General features: G+C 41.3%; 1 protein-coding gene across 1 annotated transcript in view; it reads right to left on the reverse strand.

Annotated features, from left to right (window-relative positions):
* Window positions 1-7144: 7144 nt before the first annotated feature.
* TTC12 (tetratricopeptide repeat domain 12) overlaps window positions 7145-26529 on the reverse strand; it is a 19820-nt gene continuing 435 nt past the window's right edge. The window contains exons 2-21 of the mRNA XM_019471077.1: window positions 26099-26250; window positions 25467-25497; window positions 24851-24928; window positions 24216-24337; window positions 23349-23408; window positions 22317-22388; window positions 20618-20678; window positions 20135-20323; window positions 19485-19554; window positions 18247-18335; window positions 17034-17202; window positions 15300-15392; window positions 15043-15106; window positions 13917-14051; window positions 13198-13299; window positions 12368-12436; window positions 11297-11398; window positions 10322-10421; window positions 8311-8536; window positions 7145-7414 (exon numbers count right to left, since the gene is read on the reverse strand). Coding sequence (XP_019326622.1) covers window positions 7339-7414; window positions 8311-8536; window positions 10322-10421; window positions 11297-11398; window positions 12368-12436; window positions 13198-13299; window positions 13917-14051; window positions 15043-15106; window positions 15300-15392; window positions 17034-17202; window positions 18247-18335; window positions 19485-19554; window positions 20135-20323; window positions 20618-20678; window positions 22317-22388; window positions 23349-23408; window positions 24216-24337; window positions 24851-24928; window positions 25467-25497; window positions 26099-26250 — 2060 coding nt within the window. The 3' untranslated portion in view covers window positions 7145-7338. The remainder of the gene's footprint in view (window positions 7415-8310; window positions 8537-10321; window positions 10422-11296; window positions 11399-12367; window positions 12437-13197; window positions 13300-13916; window positions 14052-15042; window positions 15107-15299; window positions 15393-17033; window positions 17203-18246; window positions 18336-19484; window positions 19555-20134; window positions 20324-20617; window positions 20679-22316; window positions 22389-23348; window positions 23409-24215; window positions 24338-24850; window positions 24929-25466; window positions 25498-26098; window positions 26251-26529) is intronic.

Below are 26529 nucleotides of genomic sequence, written 5' to 3' on the forward strand. Positions count from 1 at the left end.
TTTGTGTCTTTTGGCCTTTTGCTAGTGGGAGGCGTTCCTGTTGGTAAGCAACCCACCCTTGCACTTTCAAGAGCAATCTTAACGGAGTTGGGAAATGGAGATGCTGCTATTTCTTTTCTTGGAGGATGAAAATTTACCATTGAAGTCAGAAGAGACGTTTTAGGACTTGGCACCTCCGTCTGCTTGATAATAGGAATGGAAAAGACAGCTGTAAACTTGGGAGAGTCTTGATGTGTCCCTCCACTGAGAAATGGCTGGGGCAGCCTAGCACTAGAGCTGGTAGGACTGAAACCAGCCTCAGTCATATTTTCTGGTTTTCCTTGCAGTGACCTGTCTGGCTGTTCCAGATGTGTGGTAGCCTGCAATCCTTGTGTGGAGCCAGTGATGCTTATGCTACTCAAGAGCTTGCTAGGAAATGTGTGTCCATCCTGGAGTTTTAAAGCTGCTGCTTCTGTGTACAGTTGCTCAGGCACCTCCAAGTTTCTAACCAACTGCTTAGGCAGCACGGCTGTTCTTTTTGCAGCTGTCTCTGTATGGCCAGGTATGAAGTCAGCCGTCGTTTCATTGGTAGGATCAGCTGCTGGACTCTGAAAATTAAAGGTCACCTCATCTGAGATATTTTCTGTAATGGAAAACACTTCGCTGGGCACTGGGCTGCTCTCAGCTCTTGGTTGGGCTTCTCCAGGAAAGCTCAGGCCTAATACTTCACTGACATGATGTTCATTCCTGGAGGCACCTAATGAAGAGAAAACAAGCCCTTTGCCTATTCAGTTGTACACGAACTTTTAGCAGCTTGCAGCAGCACTTTACAACAGGCTGAGCAGGAAGCGGAAAGTTAAGCGGCCACTGGCTCCATTCAGAACTATACAGGAGGAAGGATGGGCAGCTCTGGCACTGCCATTCTTACAGCGAGCTGCTCTAAATCTGATCCTCTGCTGTTTATATTCGGTGTCATATGAAGGATGACACTTCATACTCCTGCCATACTGATGCAAAGCATTAACCAGCCAGAGAGGAACCCTTTATCTTAATTGTACGGGGATATAGACAGCCGAAGATGCAGGGAGAATGAAACCCTCAGGCTGCCCGAGGAGAGGCTGGTAGCTCTTTAATAGCAAAGCAAGATTAATATATACATGAATGAGCTCACTCACCTGGCTCTCCTTAACCACTCTTCCTCCCCCAATATCCCAGTCCTGTGATGAGTTTCCTGATTCATACTGGGTGACCAGGCAGGACAAAGCTGGTTTGTTTTGTGGAAGTGATACAGAGCAGACAGAACATAGTAACTTCGCTACTTGTAACTTCTCAAATCAAAAGCAGACACTTTGTCATTTAAATAGGCAGACCTACAGTTTAAAAGGTTATTGTTTTATCCACACATTTTACTTTTTTCTGTCTTCACATTCAGAAGGTTGACATTCCCAAGTACACTTTCCAAAGAGTATTAATGTACTTTCTTCTCCAAAAACTTTAAGCATTTTCCCGTAGGCACCTGCCAGCAAACACAGGTATCTAAAAGCTAAAAAGTGATTATGCGCTTAAGTGTTATGCATTTAAATGGTGTTTTTTGACAAAGGCAAAGCAGAGGTTTAGCAGTTTCGCTTCAGATTAAATCCCTGAGGTTGGCATCCAAGTGTAGTGCCTTAAGGGGAGATCACAACTTCTCTGTGGTCATTTGGAGAATGTCCTGGCTTTCAGTCAAGAGTGAGCAGGGTAAGCTGATATAAGGGAACCCAAAAAGCTGATATATTGCTAAAAAAGAAATGGACATTAACGGATGATGAAGACTGGTGTGTTAAATCTGTAAAATATTTTGAATTGTGGTTTTGTGTAAACAAATGAAACTCCCATGGTTTAGCCCCAACTCAAAGCAACGCAAGCAATCTGTCTATAAAGACAAGCACTTACTGAATAAAGATCTTGTATAAAGAAAGTGGTGTAAATATCCACAAATACACTTTGCAGGGAGACAAGGTAATTTAGAAAAAAACATAACAAACAAAAACCACAAAAAGAATAGAATTACTAATTAGGTGGAAAACTCTTTGACACCACCCCCCCAAGTTTATCTTTACTGAAGAGAACAGTCTGCCTGAAGACACAAGACTGTTTCATTAGCCAAGTTCATTTCATGTACACTTGCAGGGTATGCTCACAGGCACACCATAAGAGGTAGAAAGCAAAGACTGACTGGTTCCCTGTTCCCTGCATTGAGTGACAGCAGCCCTAAGAACTCGTTTGAGGCATGACAGCATTACAAACTCATCATTGATTTCATGCTGTCAGAAATACTTGGCAGGACAGCTGTTTCCAAAGAAAATGCAGAACAACGTGTTACTGCATGGTGAAGAGGGGAGCCCGTGCTTAATGTGATAAACAGTGGTGCCTGGAAATGTATATTCTGAACAAGGCTTCAGCAGACAGGAGTTTGATCCTCAGTTCTGCTATGGACCTACTCTGTGAAAAGTGACTGTTTTTCCTTTGCTTTCCCCGACCTGAAGGAGACAATATATTCTTTGGGGAATGGACTGTCTCTTAGCTTGGGTAAGTAGCACAGCTGTGTCCTGATTTGGAGCTACTAATACTCCCGCAACAGAAACCATTTAAACCAAATCTTGAGCCTTACAGTACAGCTGCACAGAGAGAAGTCGCTCTTTCATCGCATTGTTGTCACACACCTGAGACTGATGGCACAATATTTAGCATAGTTTTTCTGCTCACTGATAATAGAGGAAAAGCAGGCAGAAAGACAGCAATTGAGATTAGAACAAAACACATCACTCACCAGATAAATCCAACAGTCCAGCTGCAATCAGAATAAAGATGAGGAATTTTTCCTGCATCTTGTGAAACAGCTCCTGAGTTACCCCAATAACAATATATTCAGGCAGCTCGCAGCTCGCTAAGGAGTCACTGCTGCCTCTTAGCAATGGGTATTTGCTGTGTTTGTTCTGGAAGGGCAGAGTATTGGGTTACTTTATAAGAGCTTAGGCCAGGCAGCAACCAATAATCTGTTCCAAGAAAAAAAAAAAAGCCTGCACCAATTGGAATCAATTGATTTTTAACAAAAGGAGAGAGTGTGTTCACATGTGTGGCAAAGATGGAAAACATGATTGTAAAGGAGAGGTTGCCTAGGCAAGGCAGCTCTTTATCTCTGAAGAAAGAGTTAAAATGCTACCTTGAGTACTGTGTGCAGTTCTGGGCCCCACCATTTTAAAAGGCTGCGAAGGTCCTTGAATGCGTCCAGAGGAGGGCAACAAAGCTGGTGAAAGGGCTGGAAGGCATGTCCTGTGAGGAGCGGCTGAGGACTTTGGGCTTGTCTAGTCTGGAGAAAAGGAGGCTGAGGGGCGACCTCCTCGCTCTCTACAGCTTCCCGAGGAGGGGAAGGGGAGAGGGAGGCGCTGATCTCTTCTCCCTGGGATCCCGCGACAGGACGTGCGGGAACGGCTCACAGCTGCGTCAGGGGAGGTTCAGACTGGACATTAGGAAGCATTTCTTTACCGGGAGGGTGGTCAAACCCTGGAACAGGCTTCCTAGAGAGGTGATCGAAGCCCCAAGCCTGCCAGTGTTTAGGTGGCATTTGGACAGTGCCCTTAATAACATGCTTTAACTTTTGGTCAGCCCTGAAGTGGTCAGGCAGTTGGACTAGACGATCATTGTAGGTCCCTTCCAACTGAACTATTCTATAACTCTGTAATTCTAGTTCTACCCAGTAAGGGTCAGAAGGTTTTGCCAGTTTGTGCTGAGACAAATATACGCAGGGATCAGTCTGGATCCCAGATGGGAGACACTTCACTAAAGCAATACATTTATGTAGGTGTTTGGCTCTGTGAGCCCAAATAAGATGGACATTCTCTCCCCGTGACCCTCCAGGTAGGGTTAGGCCACAGAGGAAGGCTGCTGGTGGTGCTGCTTCTGTCTATCAAGCCTGCTGGATCCTTTCTTCCCTAGGCCTACAAGCATTGGCAACGTGTGTTCTTAATTCAAGAGATGCGGAGAAAAGCCAACACACACTGAAAAGAAGCAGATTACAGTACAGCAACTAACCCCATCTGGCTCAGAGCAGCCTGAACTAACATTTTGGTGAGACAGGAATGAGAACCATAGTGAAAGAACAAGCACGACAAACGCTTAACAAGCACACAGTTTAAACTTTCATAATAACCAGAGAAGAGAGCAGAGGCTTCTTAAGCAAAGTTGCAGTTACGCTCTTTTTACCTTTAACTGTAAGACCCTAGTGTCCTTGCAAATATTCACCTGAAGATAGTAAGCAGTAATACATCAGGCATCTTTTTAGTGCCAGGCACCTGCACACACACAAATAGCAAGCGAAACTCTTGGAGACAGGAAATTTAGAGCAATGCAGGTTAAGGAGATGAGAGGACATTATTACATAGCCATGACTGTTGCGAGTGCAGTGGAAATCATATGTAAAAAAAAAAGAGCAAAAGTCAGATACGTAGCATAATGACAGCTCAGAAAAGCATTGCAAAAGACACTGAGGACAAGGTGATTGCTCTTGAGGGAAGTAACAATAAGCCATTATCCATCCTTCAGCAAACCGAAAGTGTAGTCTAGTAGATAATACAACAGATTAGGTGCTGACAGATATAATTTCCAGTCCTAGCCATGTCACTCACCTGAATGTGGTAACCAAGGTCAGGTCACTTCATCTTTTTCCCACTCTGCAAGTTGTCTGGGAAAGAAGATTATCCTGACTGGCATTTGTACAGCATCTGACAGACAGGGCCCTAATTTTAGTCGGTGCCTTTACCCAAAACCAGCACACAGTAATTTGTCACGTTCGCTAACACATTAAACACTTTCAAGAAGGCTCCGTTTCCAGAAGTTCCACATCTCCAAGTTGTGTTCTGCTTCTTCCTCTGACTGACAGTCTAACCATTGCCTGGTCTTGTCTTCACACAGCCAATAGTGAGGCCAAGTCTGTATTACTGTGTTACCTGGACTAGAACAGATATGCTGTTTTGCATCCTAGGTACTGTGATCAAAGTTTGCGATCTGCAATTCAACCCATATCACATTGTTTGACAGACAGAAAGTAGCACGATACATCAGCATGGATACCAGACCTGGTACTGTTAAAACTAAACAGCATGAAACTTTACAATTATAACTAAAGGAATAATTCTACTAGAAACAGTAGTTAGTACACTCATAGTCTCTGCAGACCACTTTTACCCTTGAGAAGGCATGGGTCTCTTCCCACAGATTGTCATGAGTTATACTACCTGAATACCGGTCAAGACATATTCCTGAACCATAAAATCTGGTGCAACTGTTTTACAAGTTTAAAGATGCTACAAAAGTGATCCATAAACTCACGGTGACTCCCAGCTAGGACCTACTGGCAGGTTCTTTGTTCTTCAAATGGGACTATAGCTTGTACAAGCTCAATGCCCCTTCTGTAACTGCTTGATTGCTCAGGTCTGCTTCCCATCCCCAAATGGCAGTAGTTGCTGCTGGTAACCTGGTGCGCTCGTAAAAATTCTGCAATAGTAATTCTTTTTGAGGAGGACAAATCAGTTCTCAAACACCTTTTGCAGAAGGCAGTTAGAAGCAATTCTCTTACCTGATCACCATTTTCTTCTGGGGACAATAGCAACTGGTATGTGAAAGGTTCCATTAAGCAAAACCCCACTTGTCAGTCAAAACCAAGATAGAGCTTTAGCTTTTTGGCTTTTAAGATGATTTCGACTCTCCTGTAATTTTCTGGTGACACATTACACCTGCTGTTCCCCTCTGACATCCTGCCTCTGTAAACACAACGATTCAATAACTTTTTTTCCTTAAGACAATGCTTGGTATTTGTCAGGTTTAGAGCGTAGTGCTTATTTGGCCTTGAACCCTACACACAGTATTTGTTACACATTTGTCTAGGCAGGGTGTAACTTAATGGTAGGAGCTTAAAAAAAAAAAAGCCAGTGAGATTGTCAATTGTATGCTTTTCACTGTGAGGGGAGAAAAACCAGGTGCAAACGAACTTCCTTCTTCTGAAGTGGGAAGATGATTCAGCTGCTATTTTGAAAAGGAGATGATATATAATTTGTCAGCCACTGTTCTGAAGGGACAAGATTACATACAGAATAGACACCCACGGGTGTCAAGAAAGCAAATTGAAGAGCCATTTTAAAGTCAAACATGACTGGCCTGTGCTTCTTCATATAAACGTAATATATTCTTTTGTTGCCTGTGTTCAAAACCAAGGCAAAAAAAGAAGTATTGTATTTATGGCCAAAGTCCTCGTCTAGCCTAAGTTCTACAAGCTTTTCGTATAGATTTGTGTCTACGTGCATCTGTTTATTTGTGAAGAGACTATTCGTTAAATTTGACAGGCTTCCGCCAGCAGTACTCTAGCTGCTGTTCTGTTAGCACCACCACCAGAGTCCTCAATAGATATGCTTTCCAGAAGCATCTTAAACTGCCTTTTTGGAAGAACACATAAGAGGCCAGAGCAATGCATTACTGCCTTTCTTTTCAAATTACACTTGCCATTAGTAGTAATTCATTTTTGACCTCACCAGAAAACACAGACGCTAGAAAGATGTGCCATTTATGTTCTTGTTTAAAAAGATGAGTAACTGTAGAGGAGATCAGAGATGAACACAAGGGGCCATGAGAAAGTACTTAAGATCAGGAAGGTCAACTACTGTTCTTACTCCACACAAAAGTAAAGGACCAAGGGATACCATTAAATTTACGAAGACAGTAAGTGTGACGCTACTAAAATAAACAGCCCATAATTCATAAACAAACCTCATTGTCATAAGTTATCGCTAAGATCGAGCGCTTAGTGAAATTAAGCCCAACATATTTAAGCAGGTAAGTATGAGATTTAAGGTTTAAGCAAAGTGTGAGGTGATATCACGCATGCGATATCGAATCATGATCTCGCCACTAGAGGACAGCGTATGGGGAGGGGGGGAAGGATTCTTCAAAGTCACAGCTCAAAATTTATTTCTATTTTCTTCTAATACACTGGGTACTGGACCCAAACTGGAAAGTAGACTAGACGAGCCATTGGTCAATGATTAACCAGCAAGGAACTCGCCAGTAAGAAAGGGCAACATCATTTATTAAAGCAAAGACAAGCGTAACGCAAGCTGTTATTTTAGTTGTTAGCCTAGATAAGATATTAACTTCTTTCTCCTGATACTTATATTGATATTGTTTCACTGGCTTCTATGGAGGATCAGCACACACTTTGAAAAGGGATTGAAAAGTCGATGTGCTTTGAGTTAGTTTTATTAAAGGAAAGAAGAAAATACTCAACAGCAAGTGATATTAACAGCACGTTTCGAAGCTCTCTTGAAGACTTCAGATGCTATGCACGTATTTCATAGCGGAGTTCAGGATGGCCAGTCCATTGAGTTTCCGCAGTTGAAAAATATGCCTGAAAAGACAACAGAAAGGTTGCTGGGGGAATATAAGATGGCTAACAAAAGTTTTAAGCTTCCACTGCTCTGCTATACCCCATGCCCAAACTGTCAAGGATGTTTAATGCCACATTCGATAAATTCCTCATAAAGTAGCATGAGAAACAGTTTCTAGATTACTATTTCCCACAAAAAGGAAAATGAAAGTTCTAAACACTACTTGACAATCGTTCAAATAGGTGACATTCCAAATTAACAAACCTAAGAAAATAAGGTGTTTCTCTTTTATATCTCTGGATCGTTTTGCAAATCTCAGAGCAGATACTTTCTCTATTGCTCATTTGTGACCTCCAACAGAAGCAAGGTACTTAAATATTTGGAACCTAAGCACTATCCCTTGCTTTCTGCAGTGGCTCAGGATGTATATTAATAAGTCGAACTCAGTTCCTCTGTCTGGAACGCAGTTCAAGACCCAGTTGACAGTTTGTAGCTAGCTAGAGCTTGGCATACTCTTGGCAGACAGCAGCAGACATTCTTTGCTGACATTTATACTTTTGTTTTGCTCTCATTATCGCTCTGACCTCTACAAACTTAGAACACCACTCCTCCTCCTTCCATTCTTCCAGCACAGGTAACATCAGAAAGCAATGCAAAATGAGCTCCTTGAAACACGTTAAGACAGCCAACTAACAACACAGGAACCCTAAAGCAGAACTGTGGGGACAGTACCACAAGTGGGAATTCTAGTTGGAGGACGGGTGATAGATTTCATGGAGTATTTACATAAACTAATCATCTGCCCTGTACCTGCTCGCTCTACGAAGAGAATTGACTTACACTGGTCAGTTTTTCCAGAATTATCACCTAACAACAACCAGATGGTGCAGGAGAACAATACTCTTTTTTACAATACCTTGGTTCGGCGACACAAAGCTTCCCCAGAGCAATTGCCGCATTCTCCTGCACTAAAGTTCTGGTAGCATCACCACCAGCATGTTTCAACAAAATCATCACAACGTTGGAATTCAGTAAGGACGTTGCTGCTCCAGGAACTACAAGGCACTGACCAAGGCAGAAAGCAGCATTTCCCACAATCATTTCATTCTCTGAGTCCAAGAGCTTCAGCAGCACACTGAACCCTGGGAGAAAGAGAGATTAATTGTACAGAATGCACACTGATTTGTTCAAGTAGCACTGATATTTTCTCCCGTCTTTACCTAAACTCCTAGCGAGTGAGTGTTGTTCCGCGTTGTGCATTTTTCTAGAAAACCTGGAGGAGCAAGGGAATTCCATAGCAAGGTTCAGGATCCAGGATGCTGTCTCAGCTTCACCTGCCTAGATGTCTTGCTCACAAAACTGAACCTACACTCTAAGAGGTTCTCTAGCATGGAGCTTGTGTTTCTGCATTTGTTTAATATTTCTCTGAAACTGAACATGCCACCTTTGCTGCTTGCAGGATCTTGCACTGGCCTCTCACCCCACCGTACTAGCAGGGCAAGCACAGAGTAGAGCACTTACAGTACCAAACTAAATGTGTTAAGACAGAAATGCTGTTGTGGAAAGAATAGCTGAAAAAAGGAACATAAAAAAGCTTTCTATATATCCTTAGCTAACATAAAGCAGCTCAGCTCATCTACTTCTGTAACCTATCCTAATGTACAGCGGCAGAGTATTTTGCCTATAGTCTTGACACAGAGTTGTATAGCTCTTGCTGGCATCTGTAAGCAGCAGCAACATCTCAGGCCACAGAACCTAGAAACATTTAGATGGACTGCTTTCTAAATAAAATACAGCGATGGCTTTCACACGCATGAAGTTTCCTTGAGGTTTACATAAGTTTGCTTTGGTTTTCTTTCACGGTCCCATCTGTTCTTCCAGATGACATGCCACCTTTTCTGCTGCAATAGTATCTTCTGAAAAGGCAGTGCTGCTCCAACCAGCAACAGTGGCTGGTGCAGAAGCTGAACTAAGTGGCCCAGCTGGAATGCAATTTCATGTCATGGGACTATAGCTCGATTCCAACAGGCTCCTAGCAACAGGGCAACGTCTGGGTTGGCAAACAGAGATGACAAAAGTAAGAAATAGTGACTTCTCACAAGATTAATACCCAGAGTTTTGGTGGAAACAATGAGAGCGAAGGCTTATTGCTAATTTGAGGAAATGAAAGCTTCATCTACGGATGACAGTGAAACTAATACGGGGTGTACAAAAGGAAGATGATGCTGTGAGAGGCTTTTAATGAGTGGAAATCCTTAGGGTTCAAGTTGAACTACACGAGCTGACAGTTTCTTGACAGGTTCAACCATTTAGATAAAACATAAGTATTCTCTGTTGTACTTACATTAGCATTAATTGAACCTGGATTTTAAAGCAATTTAAGTAGTGTTATATCGCATGACTAGAGCGAATATACTCAAAAATACCGTAAGACACCTGGTCTGATATCGTCACTCTGTCTCCATATCCATTTCCTTTTAATAGCATGCCAAACATCCACATGTAAATTGAAGGAAACTATAAACAGTCTCAACCTCTGGAAATCAGGTGTCTAAATGACGTTTCTTATTTTAGCCACTAACTTTGGGAAATACAACCTAATTCAGTTACAGTTTACAAGCATTTTTTTCAAAATATACATATTTCTGGCTCTGAAAAAGCGTATCAAGCCATTTTACTAGAGTAAAGCACAGTTTCTCTAACTCAGGCTCATTATCTGATGTGCCTGTTTCCATCCCCACACAGAGCTAAGGCTCACTGAGCCCTATCTCAGGAGGTAAAACAGCACATTCCTCAGAAAACATGGCTAAAGGCTTGCAAGAGTAAAACCCAGTGTTCAGTTCCATTCTAGAGGGGAAGAAAGTAATTGGACGATACTGAGATTACATCTCTGCATTCAGTCCCTAGTTAGTGAAGTTGTCACTTACTTTTATCTGACTTCACTAGATCTTCTTGCGCTTGTCTATTAGTTCTGGTGCAGATGGATAGGGTCTTTATACCGTAATTGGATGTGATCTGTCCTCCAGCCTAGATTTGATTAGAATAAAGCATACATTAACATACAGTTCATACACCAACTTACTCAAGGTTACAGAATAGCTTAGGTACCATGGAGCTAGTTAGGTATTCCTCATGCCTAAGCCCAAATACCAAATTAAGACCTTTGTAGAGTATAGATCTCAAGACAAACACGGGCTGAAAATGACACAAGAACCATCTCTTTCCTGCCAGCGACGAACATACAAAATTCCCTGAATCTCTGGAGGCCGATTCCTTTCAAACTATTAACTCCTCTGATGCTTGCTAGTTAGAAGAGCCAAGCTGAGTGTCACAACCTTTTTCTAGACTAATTTTATCTGCATCTTAGCAAATCTGTAGAATCCACATCAGCCTGGGTAGATACGCATTCTGCTAGATACACAGATATACAGCAAAACAGTGTCTACAGATTAACATACGCATTATTTAGGGAAAAATTGCTCCCAAGCTTGAATCAGCAGTCACTGATAATCAGTGGAAAGGGCTCCATTGCTTTTCAGTGGTCCGAATTAGATCACACCAATTTTAAGCTTTAATCCTCCAACTGGGCCTGCGGTAGTGGATTCTTGAATTTGCAGGTCTCTGCAAGCAGAGCTGAGCACCCGCATCTGGCTCATACGGAAACAACTGAAAAATCTGGGCTATAGACCAGACTACAGAAGGCAGTCTAGCCTCCAAACTGGCTACCTAGCTTAAAATTAAACTTGAGAGCACTGTTACAATGGACAACACAGATGCAGACACATGCAGCCAGAGTGACTGCACAGGTCTTTCTCCTAGCAAAAGGAGGCTAAACACAGGGGCAACTATGGTTTTCTTAAGGGACAATACAAGCAGAAATACAGTGAACTTTGTTAATTTACTTTCAAGAATTTGATCATTTTCTTCACCACCCCTCCTTTCACTACTTCTTCTACTGCCGAGGAGGATGCTGGCAGGACGCGACTTAGCACTCCAATGGCTCTCTTTATTAGAAAACAGTGTGAGAGAAGGAAAAAAAGAAGTTTATTTGTCCAGACAACTTTAAGGAGTTTTCAAATTATTTTGTTTTTGCAGAATAAACCCGAAGTATTTAAAGTGATAAAAGGAGTAATTTACAGAAATGTAACGAAGAACATCTTCAGGACATGGCTTTTTTATTGCTTACTGGAAACTGAACTCGGCACAGCTTCTAAAGACTCAGTGTAGGGAGAGCCGAGACCAAACGGAGACCAGGACAACTCCCTGTATGTTTATTTATTGAAACAAATTCCTAGTAGAAACCAGGCCAGTGCTGCTGGTATTGAGTCAAGTAAAACAGATCAAAACAATTCATGTGAGTTCAGAGAGGTGAACGGACTCTGAGTCCACATCTGCTCCTACCCATTTGCCTTGAATAACTGCTACCCGTGGGAGTTACACACCATTAATAGGAGTACAATCTCCTAGGTATGATTCACATAAAAGAACTGTAAAAAGAAACAGCTGCTAAATACCCAAATTGTTCTCGCTCCTTTGCTTCTAGGTTGATTTTTTTTTTTTTTTTAAAGAGTTTTATATTGAAAACCATCCTAAGGATTAAACGATTTGTAAGAGCTTCTATTAAGTAGATTTCAAGAGAACATTGAGAACCTCTTGCATCAAACAATATAAAAATCTGAATAATATAAGTGGTATATTATTTCTTTACTACTACTAATTGTGAATGCTTTAGGCTTCAAAGCCTAATGTACAGACTTGCACAGGGAGGTATTTAAAAGACGTATAGATGTGGTGCTTAGGACCATGGTTTAGTGGTGGACTCGGCAGCACTAGGTTAATGGTTGGACTTGATGACCTTAAAGGTCTTTTCCAACCTAAACGATTCTATGATTCTAGGGCAGCAGTTTGCACTGAAGTGTTCAGGTCAGGTCAGCTAATACAATCTTTCATTAGTCCGTAGATATCCCACTTACTGTCACAATCCTTCCGTCCTTATCCCTGAGGAGAGACATGCACCGGCCACTTATGTCCACAGCAAAGTGCTGAAACAACAATGGGAAAAACTCAGCTCCAGCGGATTGCTGGGAAGCGTTAGAGCAGAAACGGGTTAATAGACAAAGTACTCTACAACAAAGAATCCAATGGAGATCAAGGCACACATGGCAGTAGGTTACTAACACTTCAGCACTCAGATGTAATAAGAAATTCTTCCTTCTTGATGGAATCCTTAGTTTTAAATAATTTTGGACTGTGCCAAGCATCTAAGAATATCCCATAATTGGAGACTAATTCCATAATTGGAGACCAAACAAAACATTTATACCACTACGGAAAGGTACTGTATGTGCTTTACACTGTATTTTTCTCATAACTGTGTGTATATGGGGGGGTGGCGGTGGAGGAGAAAATTTTGTAAATTTTGTCACTTTTTAGCTTACTTAAACTGTCAACTACCCTTAATGATAACCTTAAACACCAATAAAATTAAAAATTAACTGAACACCAGCAAAATCCAAGGTTGGCAGCCTTTAAGTGCTTCAGCATGCTTGATGTGAAAGAGGGGTCTAAATCCATCTAACAGAATCAAGCTCTTTTTCCCTGTACAGACTGCAAGTTCACTATATTCCACAGTCATTCCCTCACCTATTCTATTTGAAAGTTCTGGTATGACTTCAGTGACTTGCATCAGGCCCACTTACAGTGAGAAGGGAGGAGGATCTCTAACTGCTCAAGCAATTCTGAATCTCTGAGGAAGTGATTATAAGAACACCACTACCGAAGAACATTCACAGATCTTGCATACCTGGATGATCACATTTGATTCAAGCAGTAAGTTCATCATTAGGCCCAGCACTGCAAACAAACACTCCTGGTATTTGGGTACGCTGACATCAAAGCATTCATCCTGTGTACAAAGGAGAGAAGAGCGCCATCAATTCAGAGGTTCAGAAGATGCACTTCCTCAGTATTCCGTGTGCTTACTCACATGGTGCATCGGTGTTCCCCTAATGCACCACGAACTCAGAAGGAAGAAAAAGTCCTGTGAGCACCCGAGCTAATGATGCCTTTTTGATACAGATTCATCCTTGTGTTTGTTTCACTTTGGTATGTAAAGCCGCACACTCCAAACTTCTGATGTTTAGGCAGCTAACAAGATCCTTTCCCACCCTCTGAATTCTTTAGTTTCTGCGGACCGAGTTCACACCGCACCCTTACCCTGAAAGGGGCTGCTTACAATAACCAACCACTAGCTCTCCTCCACCCATATACCGATCCACAACTTAACGTGAACGACGGACCGCCTTGAGGCCTTTATCCAACTACCAGATTTGAAAGACCTCAGTATGAACGATGGGGAACGATGGACCGCCTTGAGGCCTTCATCCAACTACCAGATTTGAAAGACCTCAGTCAAGGGTTCAGAACTATTAGGGGAGGCAGACAAACATGATCACGCAAGTGCCATTTCCACAGGAGATAGGGCTGAAAACAGTATTCTACGGAGCCATCAAGTTTCTTTACCACAAGCTTTAAGCACGCTTGCCAGCACTCTTTGCACTCGGCCATCTGCATTCGAATGACTACATCTGCACACAGATTCCCCATGATGCCAATGCAACGGGCAAGGGCTGCCTGGTTCACCAGCTTGGCAGAGGTCTGAAAACAGAAGAGTAGAATAACAAACTAAGAACAAATGACAAGGAAACAACAAATACGTGTTCCTATCCCTCTGGCAATAGAAAATGGGATTCCAGAATCTCTCTCACCTATGTTAAATCCCTGTCCAAAGTTTGCAAGTCACCCTCACTTTCACAATGAATCTCCCGACGAGGTTTTAAGAGTCTTGGGAAGAAGCGACTGGATTCTGTGGTCCCTAACCTCAGGCTGTGAGTATTTCCTACTATTGCTTACTTCGGTCACAGAACAGACCAGCCTCTGCTGCAGCTCTAATTCCAGTAAGGTATGTTCAAAAGGAGAGAGCAACAAGCAATGTAAAAATGCTGTAATTATTGCATTGTCTTGGTGCTCGTTTGGAGAAGTGGAAGTATTTTCCTTTCCAGCTATATCTGCCGTTCTGCAACAGGACCAATCTTCCCTATCATCTTCCCTCTTCCTGAGGACAGGTTTCTGTACCAACAGTATTGTAAGTTTGTAGTTTAAATAAACAACAACCAGGAAAGGGATCTGAACCACTAAGCATCTTTACCTTGTGACCTAATGTCATCTCTACACCCTGATGTCTCAGATTAGAAAGAAACAGAAAAAGTCGCTATCCAAGATATAACCAGCTGGTGACAACAGATTAAAGTTACATTAAGAAGAGCGTAACACAAAGCTGAGGGTGAAATCCTGGCCTGACAGATTAGCAGTGGGAATCTGCAACCAAGTCCAGAGTTTTCACTGAATACAAACTCGTAATATGTAGAAACCAAGCACTAAGTACTGGAGACTGAGAACATTTTCCTGAGGAAAGTGTATGACAAAACCGGATTTCTTACGCCTACAGAACTAGAGACACAGCAACTACTGCAGTTCTACCACAGAGGGGTTCTGTCTAGGAACAACTGGCTGTAAAGCTGGAAAGAGCGCTCATAAGACACGTTACACAAAAGTAAACCAGAAATACAGAAACTGAGATCTTTCATACCAGCAACTGAGCGAATAAAGGTAAAACACCTGTGGAAAGCGTGACACGACACTGGGTTTTGAACCTGTTGAAAGAAAGCCATATTTGGACACTTAAAGCTTTAGACAAAAGTCACAGATAAAACACAACAGCAACATAAAGACAGGTAAACATCAGTCAGCAATGTACCCTCACAGCAAAGGCGGCCAACAGCCTCTACTCACTTAGTACATTTCAAAGTACAACTTTATAAAAAAGAAAGAAGAAATGTAAGTTACCTTTCCTCTTCAGTTAAATCAGATAGTATGTTCATGGCACTGCTAGCCCTGGCATCAGTGCTGTTGACAAACGTCATCAAAATCTGCAGCCATCTTATTAAAAAAACCCAAAAAAATTTATGTGAGTTTTGGTTTAATTATTGAAGATCAAAACTGTATTTTAAGCGCACCATCCCAGTTTATGATCTTAAACTCCTTTGTGTTTAGTAGGGTTTTGACCAGGCTGGGCATACTAGGCCCTCCAAACATACTCAGACACCTAACTGCCATTAGAACAATACTTTGGCACTGGATTCTCATGCAATATTGTCCCTCTTTGCACAAGTACAGTGATTTTAACACACGTACCAATTTCTGTCAGCATTAGAACATTTCATCAGCGTGTAAGCTTCACAGACATTTGAAGCTAAGCTGCTTCGCTGCTGGCGAACATCTTAGGGACAGACAAGTAGAATGCAATAGTCAGGACCGAGAACACCATCAGCACAGCCCAGTACTGAACAGCTTCAACAGATTGTAAAGGCCTGCAGGGAGTGTCAGTGTTGATGCCTGCATGGCTTAAAAGGGCATGCTGAGCAAACCCAACAGTCTTTGGAGGGGTTTAACTAAAAAGCTTTATAGTAGCAAAGAAAAATTAATCTCCTGCCTGAATAAAAAGAGCACCATACCATTCACCTTCTGAGTTTTTAGAATACTGTGTGTTTGTGGCTGTGGGATTTGAACGGCATGCAACTCACAGGACTTCAGACTGTGACCCCATAAGCTCTGCCGAACAGAAGTACCTCTGCAGACATGTGCTGGGGTTTCCACATGCTCCTCTACTGAGCTGAAATTCTCTGCCGCTCTTCTCCAACTTCATAGCACAGTAAGAGAACCTATAGTCTCGTCTCTTTTTGATGACAAGCCTAACTGCCGAGAAGCTCGGTATCTGCAACTTTACCTTCTGAACATCCTAACTCTTCAAGCAATCAGGCCCAGGATCTCTTTCAGAACTTGATAGAAGATTTTTCAGGCTCCTGATATTTCAAGCCACAGTGAAGGCTTCTAATTCTAAAGGCACATCTGCCTTTTATAAGCATCCTCTCAGATGTGGCTCATTTCTTTAACCTTTCCTCCAAGGAAAAATGTCTCTGGAATAATGTTGTATATAATACAGTGCAGTGTGTACAACTGTTGGAAAATCTTTTCTGTTCATCCATTACTTCAAACCGTGTAGTGCAAACCAGTAAATTAAAATTTCTCCTCTGCTTAACTCTAGAAGGACATAGCAGGACAATAGGATAAAGGTAATAGACTGTTGTTTCTTTCTCCACTCAGTGAGTCATGGCAACACTGAATAATCGGAAATACCAATTACCAAATGAGGAGAGAGTCGCAGCTTGAAACCATGAGCTATTAAGAGACAACAGTGTAAGCTCCTGATTAAGCGCTAGACAAACACAGGCTTACTGGTTTAAAAAAGGTAACTATGCCTCAAAATTACATGAACGTCCTCAGGAACAAGCCCTTTCTACTTAGTTTCACAGACATCTTCAGACACAAAGTTTACTATAGTTTTCCCCACACACCTAACTTGCTTTTGCTTAGCTAGGCCTATCCCTCAAGGACAGAAGTCTCACTGTCATTGTGCTCCTTTCAGAAAGCCCGTCACCTTGGTGCTAGTGGAATGAGTTCTGAACATCTGTGAACCCAGGCATGAAGGAATTTTTTCTGAGGTATAGCAGTGTTTATTACTTGGTTAGGTCCTGGTGCCTGACCAGCAGTCTCCTCCCATTCTCATTCTCTGAGTAAAGAGAAATTAGCGCCAACGTCTCCTTTTGGATCTCCGATACCCCAGAAGAAAGCAGTTTTGGCAGCTGTGCATTCACATCAGGGTGAGTCAATAGAAGACGCTGATTCTCTTCTGGGAAAAAAAAGAGAAGATCTAAGAGCAATGTCACACACAATGGCATCCCCATTACCCTTATAATTGTTTTTTCCCTAGGTGCTGATTTAACAGGTTTAACGTCTTTATTTCATCCACTAATGTGCTCATTCACTCTGATGTGTTCATCTTGCATAACACTCCTGCAGAGCAATGGTAAGGCCATAAGAACAGCCACTAATCTCCTCTCAGCTCCATTACTTCAACACATACACTGGTGTTTGAAATTCTGCTCTCGCTAGCAACATGCTAGCTTCTCAGGCACCAAGCGCTTCTTCAAACAAAGAGACACCAGAATCGTGAGCACAAAGTGCTCCTCGCTTCATCAACTGCTAGGGTCCAGGCTGTTCAGGCACAATAGTACACTGCCCTGCCAGGCACAAACATGTAAGCTACACAAGCCTGCAGCACATTACTCTCTATTTACTGCTAACTACCTACAGGCAGAATATAAAACGGGTTTTCCCCTTACCTTGCAGCATGAATATTCTCCTGGGCATCAGCTCGATCCCGTGCTATACAAGTCACGGACGCTGACACCAAGCACTCTGTATTTTCCTTGTGTGGCACTCTGCACCACTTCACCACCTGCCACCACCCCAGACCATTTCTCTGCCTAATGACTACTGATTGTGAATACCAAAGGAATTCAGCCTTCTCTAATGACGCTTCTACAAAACTCTGCTTTTTGCTGGTATAACTGCTTAAAAAAGTCAAAATTATACAAGTGATATTATCTTAAAAGCAGCAATAATCACAGGGAATTTACTTTCCACCCCTTCGGTTGATTTAAAATGCTCACAGAAATAGACTGGAAATTTCATTTCGTGATGCACAGAACTGCCAAAATTGCGGTGGCTGTTAGCAGTATAACTCAGACACTTGCATTTGACCTCTAAAACTTTCTTTACAATAAGGGTCTAGACCCAGGTGCTCTGGGAAAGCGATGTTCATGCCAAGCAACAGTTTTAGACACAGTAAGTGCCATATTAACGGCGATTAATGTTGATTACATAGTTTTACCATTCCCAGCGCAGACAGCTTGCCAAAGGAAGAGAAGAGAAACAGACAGATCCACTTCAGCAGTGTTTTTTCGCTCTCCACAGAAGCCCCTAAATTAGAAAAGTTAGCTCGTAAAAAGAGCAAAGGACAGATCAAACAATTAGCTCTTTGGCTAGGGAAATCAGCAAAGTCCCACACAGATGAGGATCTGCCACATGAACACTTAAGCTCGTAAGCTCTAAACCCAGCTCATCGGTTAAACATTTTCAGGAATATCAGGCTTGTTTTCCAGAGGACCTACCCTGAGACCAAGTTTATGATCTACTAGCTCTACTCTACCCGCAACACACACAGACCCTGTACGAGCATCACACAGCACAATACAGGTGATAAATTCAGTTCTGCACTGAGACAGTTGTGAATAGCCAGGGCGTAAAAAACTTTGTGCAAATTTGGAGGTGCTTCATCTCTTAAGTCTGTTTACAGCCAACACCCAAAATACCGATGAATCCTAAGGAAGTCTCTGTGCTGCAGTCCCACTGACAACGTTAAAGAATAGCTCTCCTGCCCTATTCAACCAGGCCATGCTGTTCTGAACCAACTTAGTTGTGCAAAATTTTCAAATTGCATCTTTTGCACGCCTTACTTGTTTCCATTATCTATCTGAACCCGACTCAAATATACATTCAGACAAGAGATCCCTCTAAAGACAAAGTTTATAACGCAATGCAGATAAATATTAGTCAGATTTGTTTCTTAATTACCGAAACACAATCTAATGGCAGCCAAGAAAATACAGCAGCAGCAGACGATACAGTCCACAGAGATGATCCTCTTCCTTGATTACAGGATTAGAGAGTTTCACAGGCTACATTACAGAGCTATATGGCCAAATATTTACTGATGGCAATTAACAGCACCAGGGAGTCTAGCCAGGTATACTTAAAGCAACTAAGCGCTTTCAGATGTTCTTTTATATTAAGTTTTTTCTACAAACCTGCTCTCACCATGAGAGATAGGATAACGGTACAGAAATAGGAGACAGAAGCAGAAACTCGTTAATTCTGTTCACTGCATCTGAGAGAGCACTGTTTGTATGAGTCAGATATAAGTCAGTCCATTCAGACATTAAAATCTGTTATTACATTATCTTTTGATCATTTCATCTGCATTTCAAGAGGCGATTGTGTTTCTTGAAAACAGTATTTTCATTTCCTCGTGCTGTAACACCCTACTGTTTTCCTTTGGAGAGCTCTTACCGTCTTACAATCTCGTTGTCTTTGAGGATACTGAATCCATTGTTTGTTCTAAATAAAGTTTGTTCAGTGCCTGAAAAATTCAGAGATAAACAAATCAGCTCTACGATTCATCTGGCTGATGTATCATTGTGAAGGCAGGCTCCTGCTCTTCTACAACACAGTGTTAAAAGAAAAGGTCACTGGATCAACAGCTCTGGGGAAAGAACATTGTTAAAAGAGGGGAAAAACTCCAGGAATGCTACTTGAAGTAGCAGCAGCTTTGAAGCTGAAGACCGCTCTAGTTCACGCCTGGTGCTCTAAAGAACAATTGACTTCAAGTTAAAGGCTTTTTAGGAAGACTGAAACATGAGATTGGCTTTGCAAATCAACATGCCTTAACAGAGAATTACAAATATTTCTAAAGAAATGAAAGAGCACTTAAGAGACCCAAATCCATAAGAAGTCTTAACAACTCAGCTACAACATCAGTCTAGTTCTAACAAATATATGTAAATATCTACTGGCCATAAATTTTTGAAATATCAAACATTGCTGATTTTATGTTTTAAATATAGGAATAGTTTTTATGTTCCTTTAAAAGCTACTCCACTTGTATTCATCTACTTGGATTACAACTCCCATGACTGACAAGCTTTGCATCAAATACTTACGATCTTTCACGGCTCCTGTCAAAAGTCTGATCCCTCCCGTATAGTAAAGAATATTCTGGTCAGGCCTATCAAGTTTCTGCAGCAGTTCTTTTATGGACAGAGCGGCAAGCTTTCCAGACTGAACCTCCTCCATTGCTCTCTCTTCATCTTTCACTCTTTTTTCCTCTAAGTTTACCTCATTCATACAGTCTTGGAATTCAAAAGAAAATGAAGCATGGCAGTTAAATGTTTTGATACAGTCAAGTTTCAAGTAAAAAATGAAGTTGACTCCATGACAGAGAGAGCACTACCTTCTACATACAGATGTACAGAATGACCCACGGCTCTGGTGAGTGAAACAGAGCTTAAAGAAGAAACAATCAGAAACCAAAGCTGCATGAAGAGACTCCATCAAAAGTCCTGAAGAGCAGAACAGTGGTTTCAGTTAAGTTCCATCCGGATCAGAAAACAAGGGACGACAGTGTAAAAATTTCTATTTCTTACCTTTAATTAGGCTTTCCTTTTGGGGATCAATCTGTAAGATCTTCTCATAACACTGCCTGGACTTAACAGAGAAAAGAAACGGGCTCTCAGTTTAAGATAAAAATGGGAAGATGATAAAAATTATATCCTAGTCAGAGTCATCCTGCTTAAGCTCCAAAGTTCTTGGGCCACAGTACTTAGTAAGTGTGAAAAATAAAATTTGTGGAGATACACAGGTCAAAACTTTCATAATTGAAAGTGTAAGTTGAGTATTATTCTCAGTCCCTACATCTGCCTGCTATTTCAAATTAAAAGGAAAATTTCAAGTACAAAGATAGGAACATACTAGTAGGAACAAAAAAGCAAAGTTCCAGAGAGAAAACAGAAAATGAGGCATAGCTGCAGGAACTGTAACTATCAGCAGGGATCAGACATGTGCATCTTCTATTTTTATCTTCTATTTGTGCATGTTGTGTATCTTGAGCATACGCTCAGAATTAAAATGATCACCAAGCTCGCAACAGGGAAGAACCTTCTTCACAGATCAAGCTGCCAAGAACCCCTCAAGGTGGATTTCATGTAGACTTGTATCGTCCATGCTCTACAGTTCTTTCTAGTGAAGTCATCTCTGACAGGATCAGAAATACTTTCGAGCTTGCCTGCTCTCCTCTTCAGGCTCTTTATTATTGTTGAAGATGAAGGGTCAGGGTTGTACCAAAATATCTAGCAGTTTATTTCAAGCTTAAGCATTTGTTAATAGAATGTTCCGTTATTTTAACACTATTTATGCTTCCATTAGGTTTTCACACATGAAAAGCTGAATTAAATCTTTTGTTTGACATTCATTTCACTAGGATCTTGGGAAAAAATGGTATCGCTCTCACTAGCATCTTTCATCTTAACAGTTCACTTAACTTGAAATACGTGGAGATTTTTCTCATCCACAGGTGACATGCAATCATTTCTTAGTTATATGCAGCAACAGTTTAATAACACCCACTGCACAGAGCAATTTAGGATAAAAAGGTGAAATACATTTTACTCAGTTGTCTCTTTGGGGAAAATGTAGTCACTGCTAGCAGACTGCAGTCACAAGAGTCTGTGAGTACACAGACAAGAGTCTGCAGTACCTGACAAGGGCACTCCTTCATTCTGATCCTTACCTGAGCTGAAATACGGCACTTCCAGCACTACCACCTCCCTGAGCACACAGTGCTAATATCAGTCTTGAAGCACTTCAACAGAAGCGCCAAACACAGGATTCTCTGAGCACATACACAATCCTTGCAGGCTCCTGAAACACTCACCCAGTTTAGACTCAAGCCTCACAGCACCGGAGTAAAGCTTGCTGTCTTGGTGTCTGACAGCCAAGTGGTGACAAATTCCCACCAGATAAACCATGTATACCAAATAGAAAATTCTCTCACTCTTTTGAGGTTGATTAGAGTACAAATTGACAGAGCTACACAGAAGTGTCCTCCTACATTTTGTGTGTACCAAAGTAAAGGATACAGGCTATTTTACTAAGATGTGGAAAGAAGACCTGAGTTTAGGACTATTAGTCTTTGCAAAGCACAGAAAATTTCTCTCAAGCCTAAAGGCTCAACTAACTTTCATTTGTCTGATTGTTAAGATCACAAATTTCTCCCTCTCACCCACAACATCACGTCAAAAGCAGAACAAAACATGGTCCCACGGCCACAAGATTCAGTCAGCTTACCTCACTGTAGTGCTTAAGTGCCAGGCGAGCTTTCCCCATTAGAAAATAGGCTTTAATACATTTTTCATTGCACTGTGTTAAAAAAGGAACTATTAATTATGTGTTTAAAAATTTTAACCTTTTAATATCTTTTCCAGGCTTCTGATTAATGGTCATAGCCGCCCAAAATAACTGTAAGCACAGAAGCAGGTATTCATACTATGTTTATATGCTGAATTATTACCTCCAGGTACCAACTTTCTTCCCTATGCAAGGAATATAGGCTTTGGTCTGGTTAAAGGTGGAAAGCAGCTGATGCTAATATCCTTCCCAGAAAACTGCACTTCAGGCAATACAAGCAGACTCTCATGCGATTACGTAATGTTAAGGCCTGAATCAACAAGTCTATAATTGCAGAACTTCTGTAACAACAGAATTTCCATATGTCTTTTGATTAGTTCTGCCAGGAATGAAGTAAGTACTGATTTTCATTAGCTGTGCACGAAAATAATTGAGAAAACATCTAGCTCAACACTAACAGATTAGGTGATCTTTTCCAGTTCACTTATGTGTCAAAGATCTTGATTTCCTGAAATGATGCCGCCAATATTACTAATAATCTGTTAATTGTGTTGTAGTCATGGGCACCACTGATGTAACACAACTGAATTTGGATTCACCTCTTTGGCAATTTATATAATCTTTACCTTCCCCACCAGATCTGATCTTTGTGAGCTTAAAGAGTCCCTTTTCCCTTTTTAGAAGGATGAGCAAAATATCGTGTGCTAATGTGGGCCGTTAATAGCTTATTATCACTTATAACAAACTTCTTAATTAAAAGCTCTGAAGAGCTAGAAAAGCTTCTGCACACAGGCAGCACTGAAATATTAACTGCTTTATACTGTTCAAGTTAACTCAGAATGCAGGAATCTGTGCACCACCACCACATTCTTTCATTTCCACTAGCAAGTTGTCTCCATATGATCAGTTACACACAAACCTGCCTTCCGGGAGCACTTGACCCGATCACAAGAGACAGAATCCTGAAGTTACCTTTAATGCCCATTCACAGTCACCAATGGCTTTTTCATACTCGTGCATCTTCAGGTAGGCCTGAAATAAAACCAAGCGAGTCCAGGCAGAAGAATTAGAATACTTCAGACAACTTCCGCTAACTATTGTACAAACATTAGGTAATGAAAAAAAAATAAAATTAGACCGTTGATTTGCCTAGCCATCGATTTTGGAGGGTAATTACCAGCTGTTTCTTAACTTGTCTTCCATCTCCTTGGAGTTTGTAATTTAGAATAAATTCAATAATACAAAACTCAATACACACATACGGATTATGCAAGGCAAGTAGGGAATGCAAAGCATATGTTAACATTCTACAGTTATAAAAGTGATCCCTAAAAAAACCAAAACAAAACAAAACCAAAAAAACCCAGTGCATTTAAGTAAAACTATGAACTAGAATTCACCTGTGCCACATCCAAGAGGGAGGAGTCATGAACGCTCCCCTCAGGAAGGACTAGCCACAACAGAACTAAAGCTTCCAAGGGATTCAGACACATCGATCGAGAGGGAAGAATTTACACCTCTAATGACCTTCTTTCTGCAACTCTTTTGTTAAGTTTGTAAAAAGATTAAAACCTTCAGTCTGCACTGTCTTGCTGTTAACTTCTAGCCACAGTAAAAATTTACTGTTGATAATGTGGCAGCAAAGCAGAACTCATTAATTCCTGGTAGTGGAGGACGGCCAGGAAAAATTGTTTGCTCCCTTTCTTAAGCCTCGCTGTAATGCAACATACATTACCTTTTATGAAATTCACTTAGATAATAGAACAATCCTTTTTGGGTTCTATTCTGGCAAAGTAACACTAAAAGCACTACAGCGATAGCTCATTTCCACATGCTGACCTGTGCTCTGTTTGTGTAAAGCTCCTGCTTATCTTTCAGTTTTTCCAGACCTTCAGTGTATCTCTGAATGGCTATGACATAGTCTCCTTTCCTGAAGGCATCGTTTCCCTTCTCTTTCAGAGCTGCAAAACAACAGACATGCCTTCAAAATAACATTTGTTTTTTATTTCCCCAAACGGTGACTGAGGAAACAGAGGCCTTATTCTCCTGTTGGAATAATCATCAAAATTCCAGTCCGGCTCCACTGCAGCTGACTTCATTAGCCATTATTTGCAAGGGGCTTCTGAGCTATTCAGTGCACATGATCCCCACTCCTCTTTTAGAGGGAAAACTGAGCGTTTGTCTTTGCCCAGCCCAGCTCTGAAATACCGAAACTCGCTCCCTCCTTCCCAAACCCTTACCATAAAGAGGATAGTATGGAGAAGAACAGGTTGCAACAACTCTGTGAAGTATAGAACCCTGTTATATCCAGCTAATCAATGCTGTGGACAAGATGTTGGTCTCAGACAACCAAAGCGCTGTCTCAGTGTGCATAAGAATGGCAATAACAGAGTAGCTTGATAGCCTCTTAAATTAGCCCAGTTCCTGCTAAGTAGTTTTTGAAGGCATTAGCTAGAAAAGGCTTTAGCAATTACCATTTGCTAAGTGTTCATTTCTCTTCCTTCGTTTAGCTCGTTCTTTTGCATCCTTTTCCAAAATTGCCAGAAAGCCATCTTTGAGCCAGGAGAGTTGGTGGTATTTTAGTTTTTTTTTTTTTTAAAAAAAAAAGCAAGCCTCATTAAAATCAATCTACAGATGAGAAAAAAGTCATTTCTAAGGTAATTCTGAGTCATTTCTCTGCAAAGAAAATATTAAGGGGACATTTCAACGATTAAACTGGAATGTGAATGACAAGCTATTACACATAAAGACCATGCTACCACTCAGGATTTGCAGACTTGCCCCGAAGTATCTCATCTCTAGAGATAAACTTGTTTCCTTTTAAATTCAGAATACTAACTTTTTAGATGAGACGCCAGAATATAACTACACCAACAAGCTTCCTACCTATGAACAAGTACAGCCGTAGTGGTAAGATCCTCAAGCGTGTTCCTAGATCTGACTGAATTTTGATTAAAGTCACTAGAAAAGTTAGCTTTGACTTTGGCCGGAGTGGAATTAGGTCTTGCATGAAGTAACAGCAATCCTTACTCCATCTCTGCTAAAACAGATTGAAGTAGATGCTAAATACTAGAGGGAGCGCTGTCCTACCTGCGTCCGCTGCCTCTGCATTTGCCGTGTCCTAAAAAAGAGAAGCACAGCACATGCATGTACGCGTACAGACATTTTAGTGAAACCCACAGCAGCAAAGGAACACTCGGTTAAGTTGTTCAAAGCTACAGGCCGTCTGAAATATCCATATTGATGCATACGGGGAAGATCAAATTGTCACCTAAACAAAGGATGGTAAGGACTTAGTAATTTTTGACGTTACCAGAAAGCTTCCATTTGTATCTTGAATGAGTCAAGTCACTGAAATCCAAACCCTACTGCAGGAATCAAAGCCTAATGAAATTAACGAAGGGATTCTTGCGTCTTCAACTAGTTTTGCTCAAGTTCCTGAAGCACAGGTAAAAGCTGCAAGTTATGGCACCTCAGTGGTTGCATCCAACTTGGATAAAACCAACAAAAGTGTTCTGTGTTATTAGCAGTCTTCAGACAAAGACAGCATGACATCAAGCACCTCCCAATAAGATAACTAGTGAAGAAAATAAAGTCACATACAGAACATACTTGTAAGGATTGTTCAAAGTTTTTTCTCCTGGGCAAGGAATGTGAATTAGTGTTATTTAAAAGACCTAAATTGCATACAGCTTTAACTTCAAAGGGAGAAAAACCCTTACAGAAGCTCGTGTGTTGATGACTGTTCTGTTCACCGTAGTCTTGCTTTCTTCCTCCTTGCTAGTTTCTTGATCATGGAGCCTCTTCTCTGTTTCAGCAATGGTTTTTTCCTTGACAGCTGGGTCTGTGGAGTTCAAGCCTTGCACTAAATTGGCTAAAAAGGGGATGGAAAAAAAAGAGCGATACATACACACATGACTCTAAGTGATCCTGGAGGGACCAGGAGTTCAGTTGTGCCCCTGATGACGTATGCTTTTGAAGGCACCGGTGACCAGGACGGCCTTTGCAAATGCAAACATTTACAAATACAACTTCATCTTACTTCCAAGAGCTACCTACAGCTTCTGCATTATAAAAATTCCTAGGTTTAGAAAGCAGCTCTTGGCATCCGCAAAGCCTCACGACGGCTGAGCTCATAAGACTTCACATAAAA

Source organism: Aptenodytes forsteri, unplaced genomic scaffold (assembly GCF_000699145.1).
Source record: "Aptenodytes forsteri isolate BGI_AS27 unplaced genomic scaffold, ASM69914v1 Scaffold715, whole genome shotgun sequence".
NCBI lineage: Eukaryota > Metazoa > Chordata > Aves > Sphenisciformes > Spheniscidae > Aptenodytes > Aptenodytes forsteri.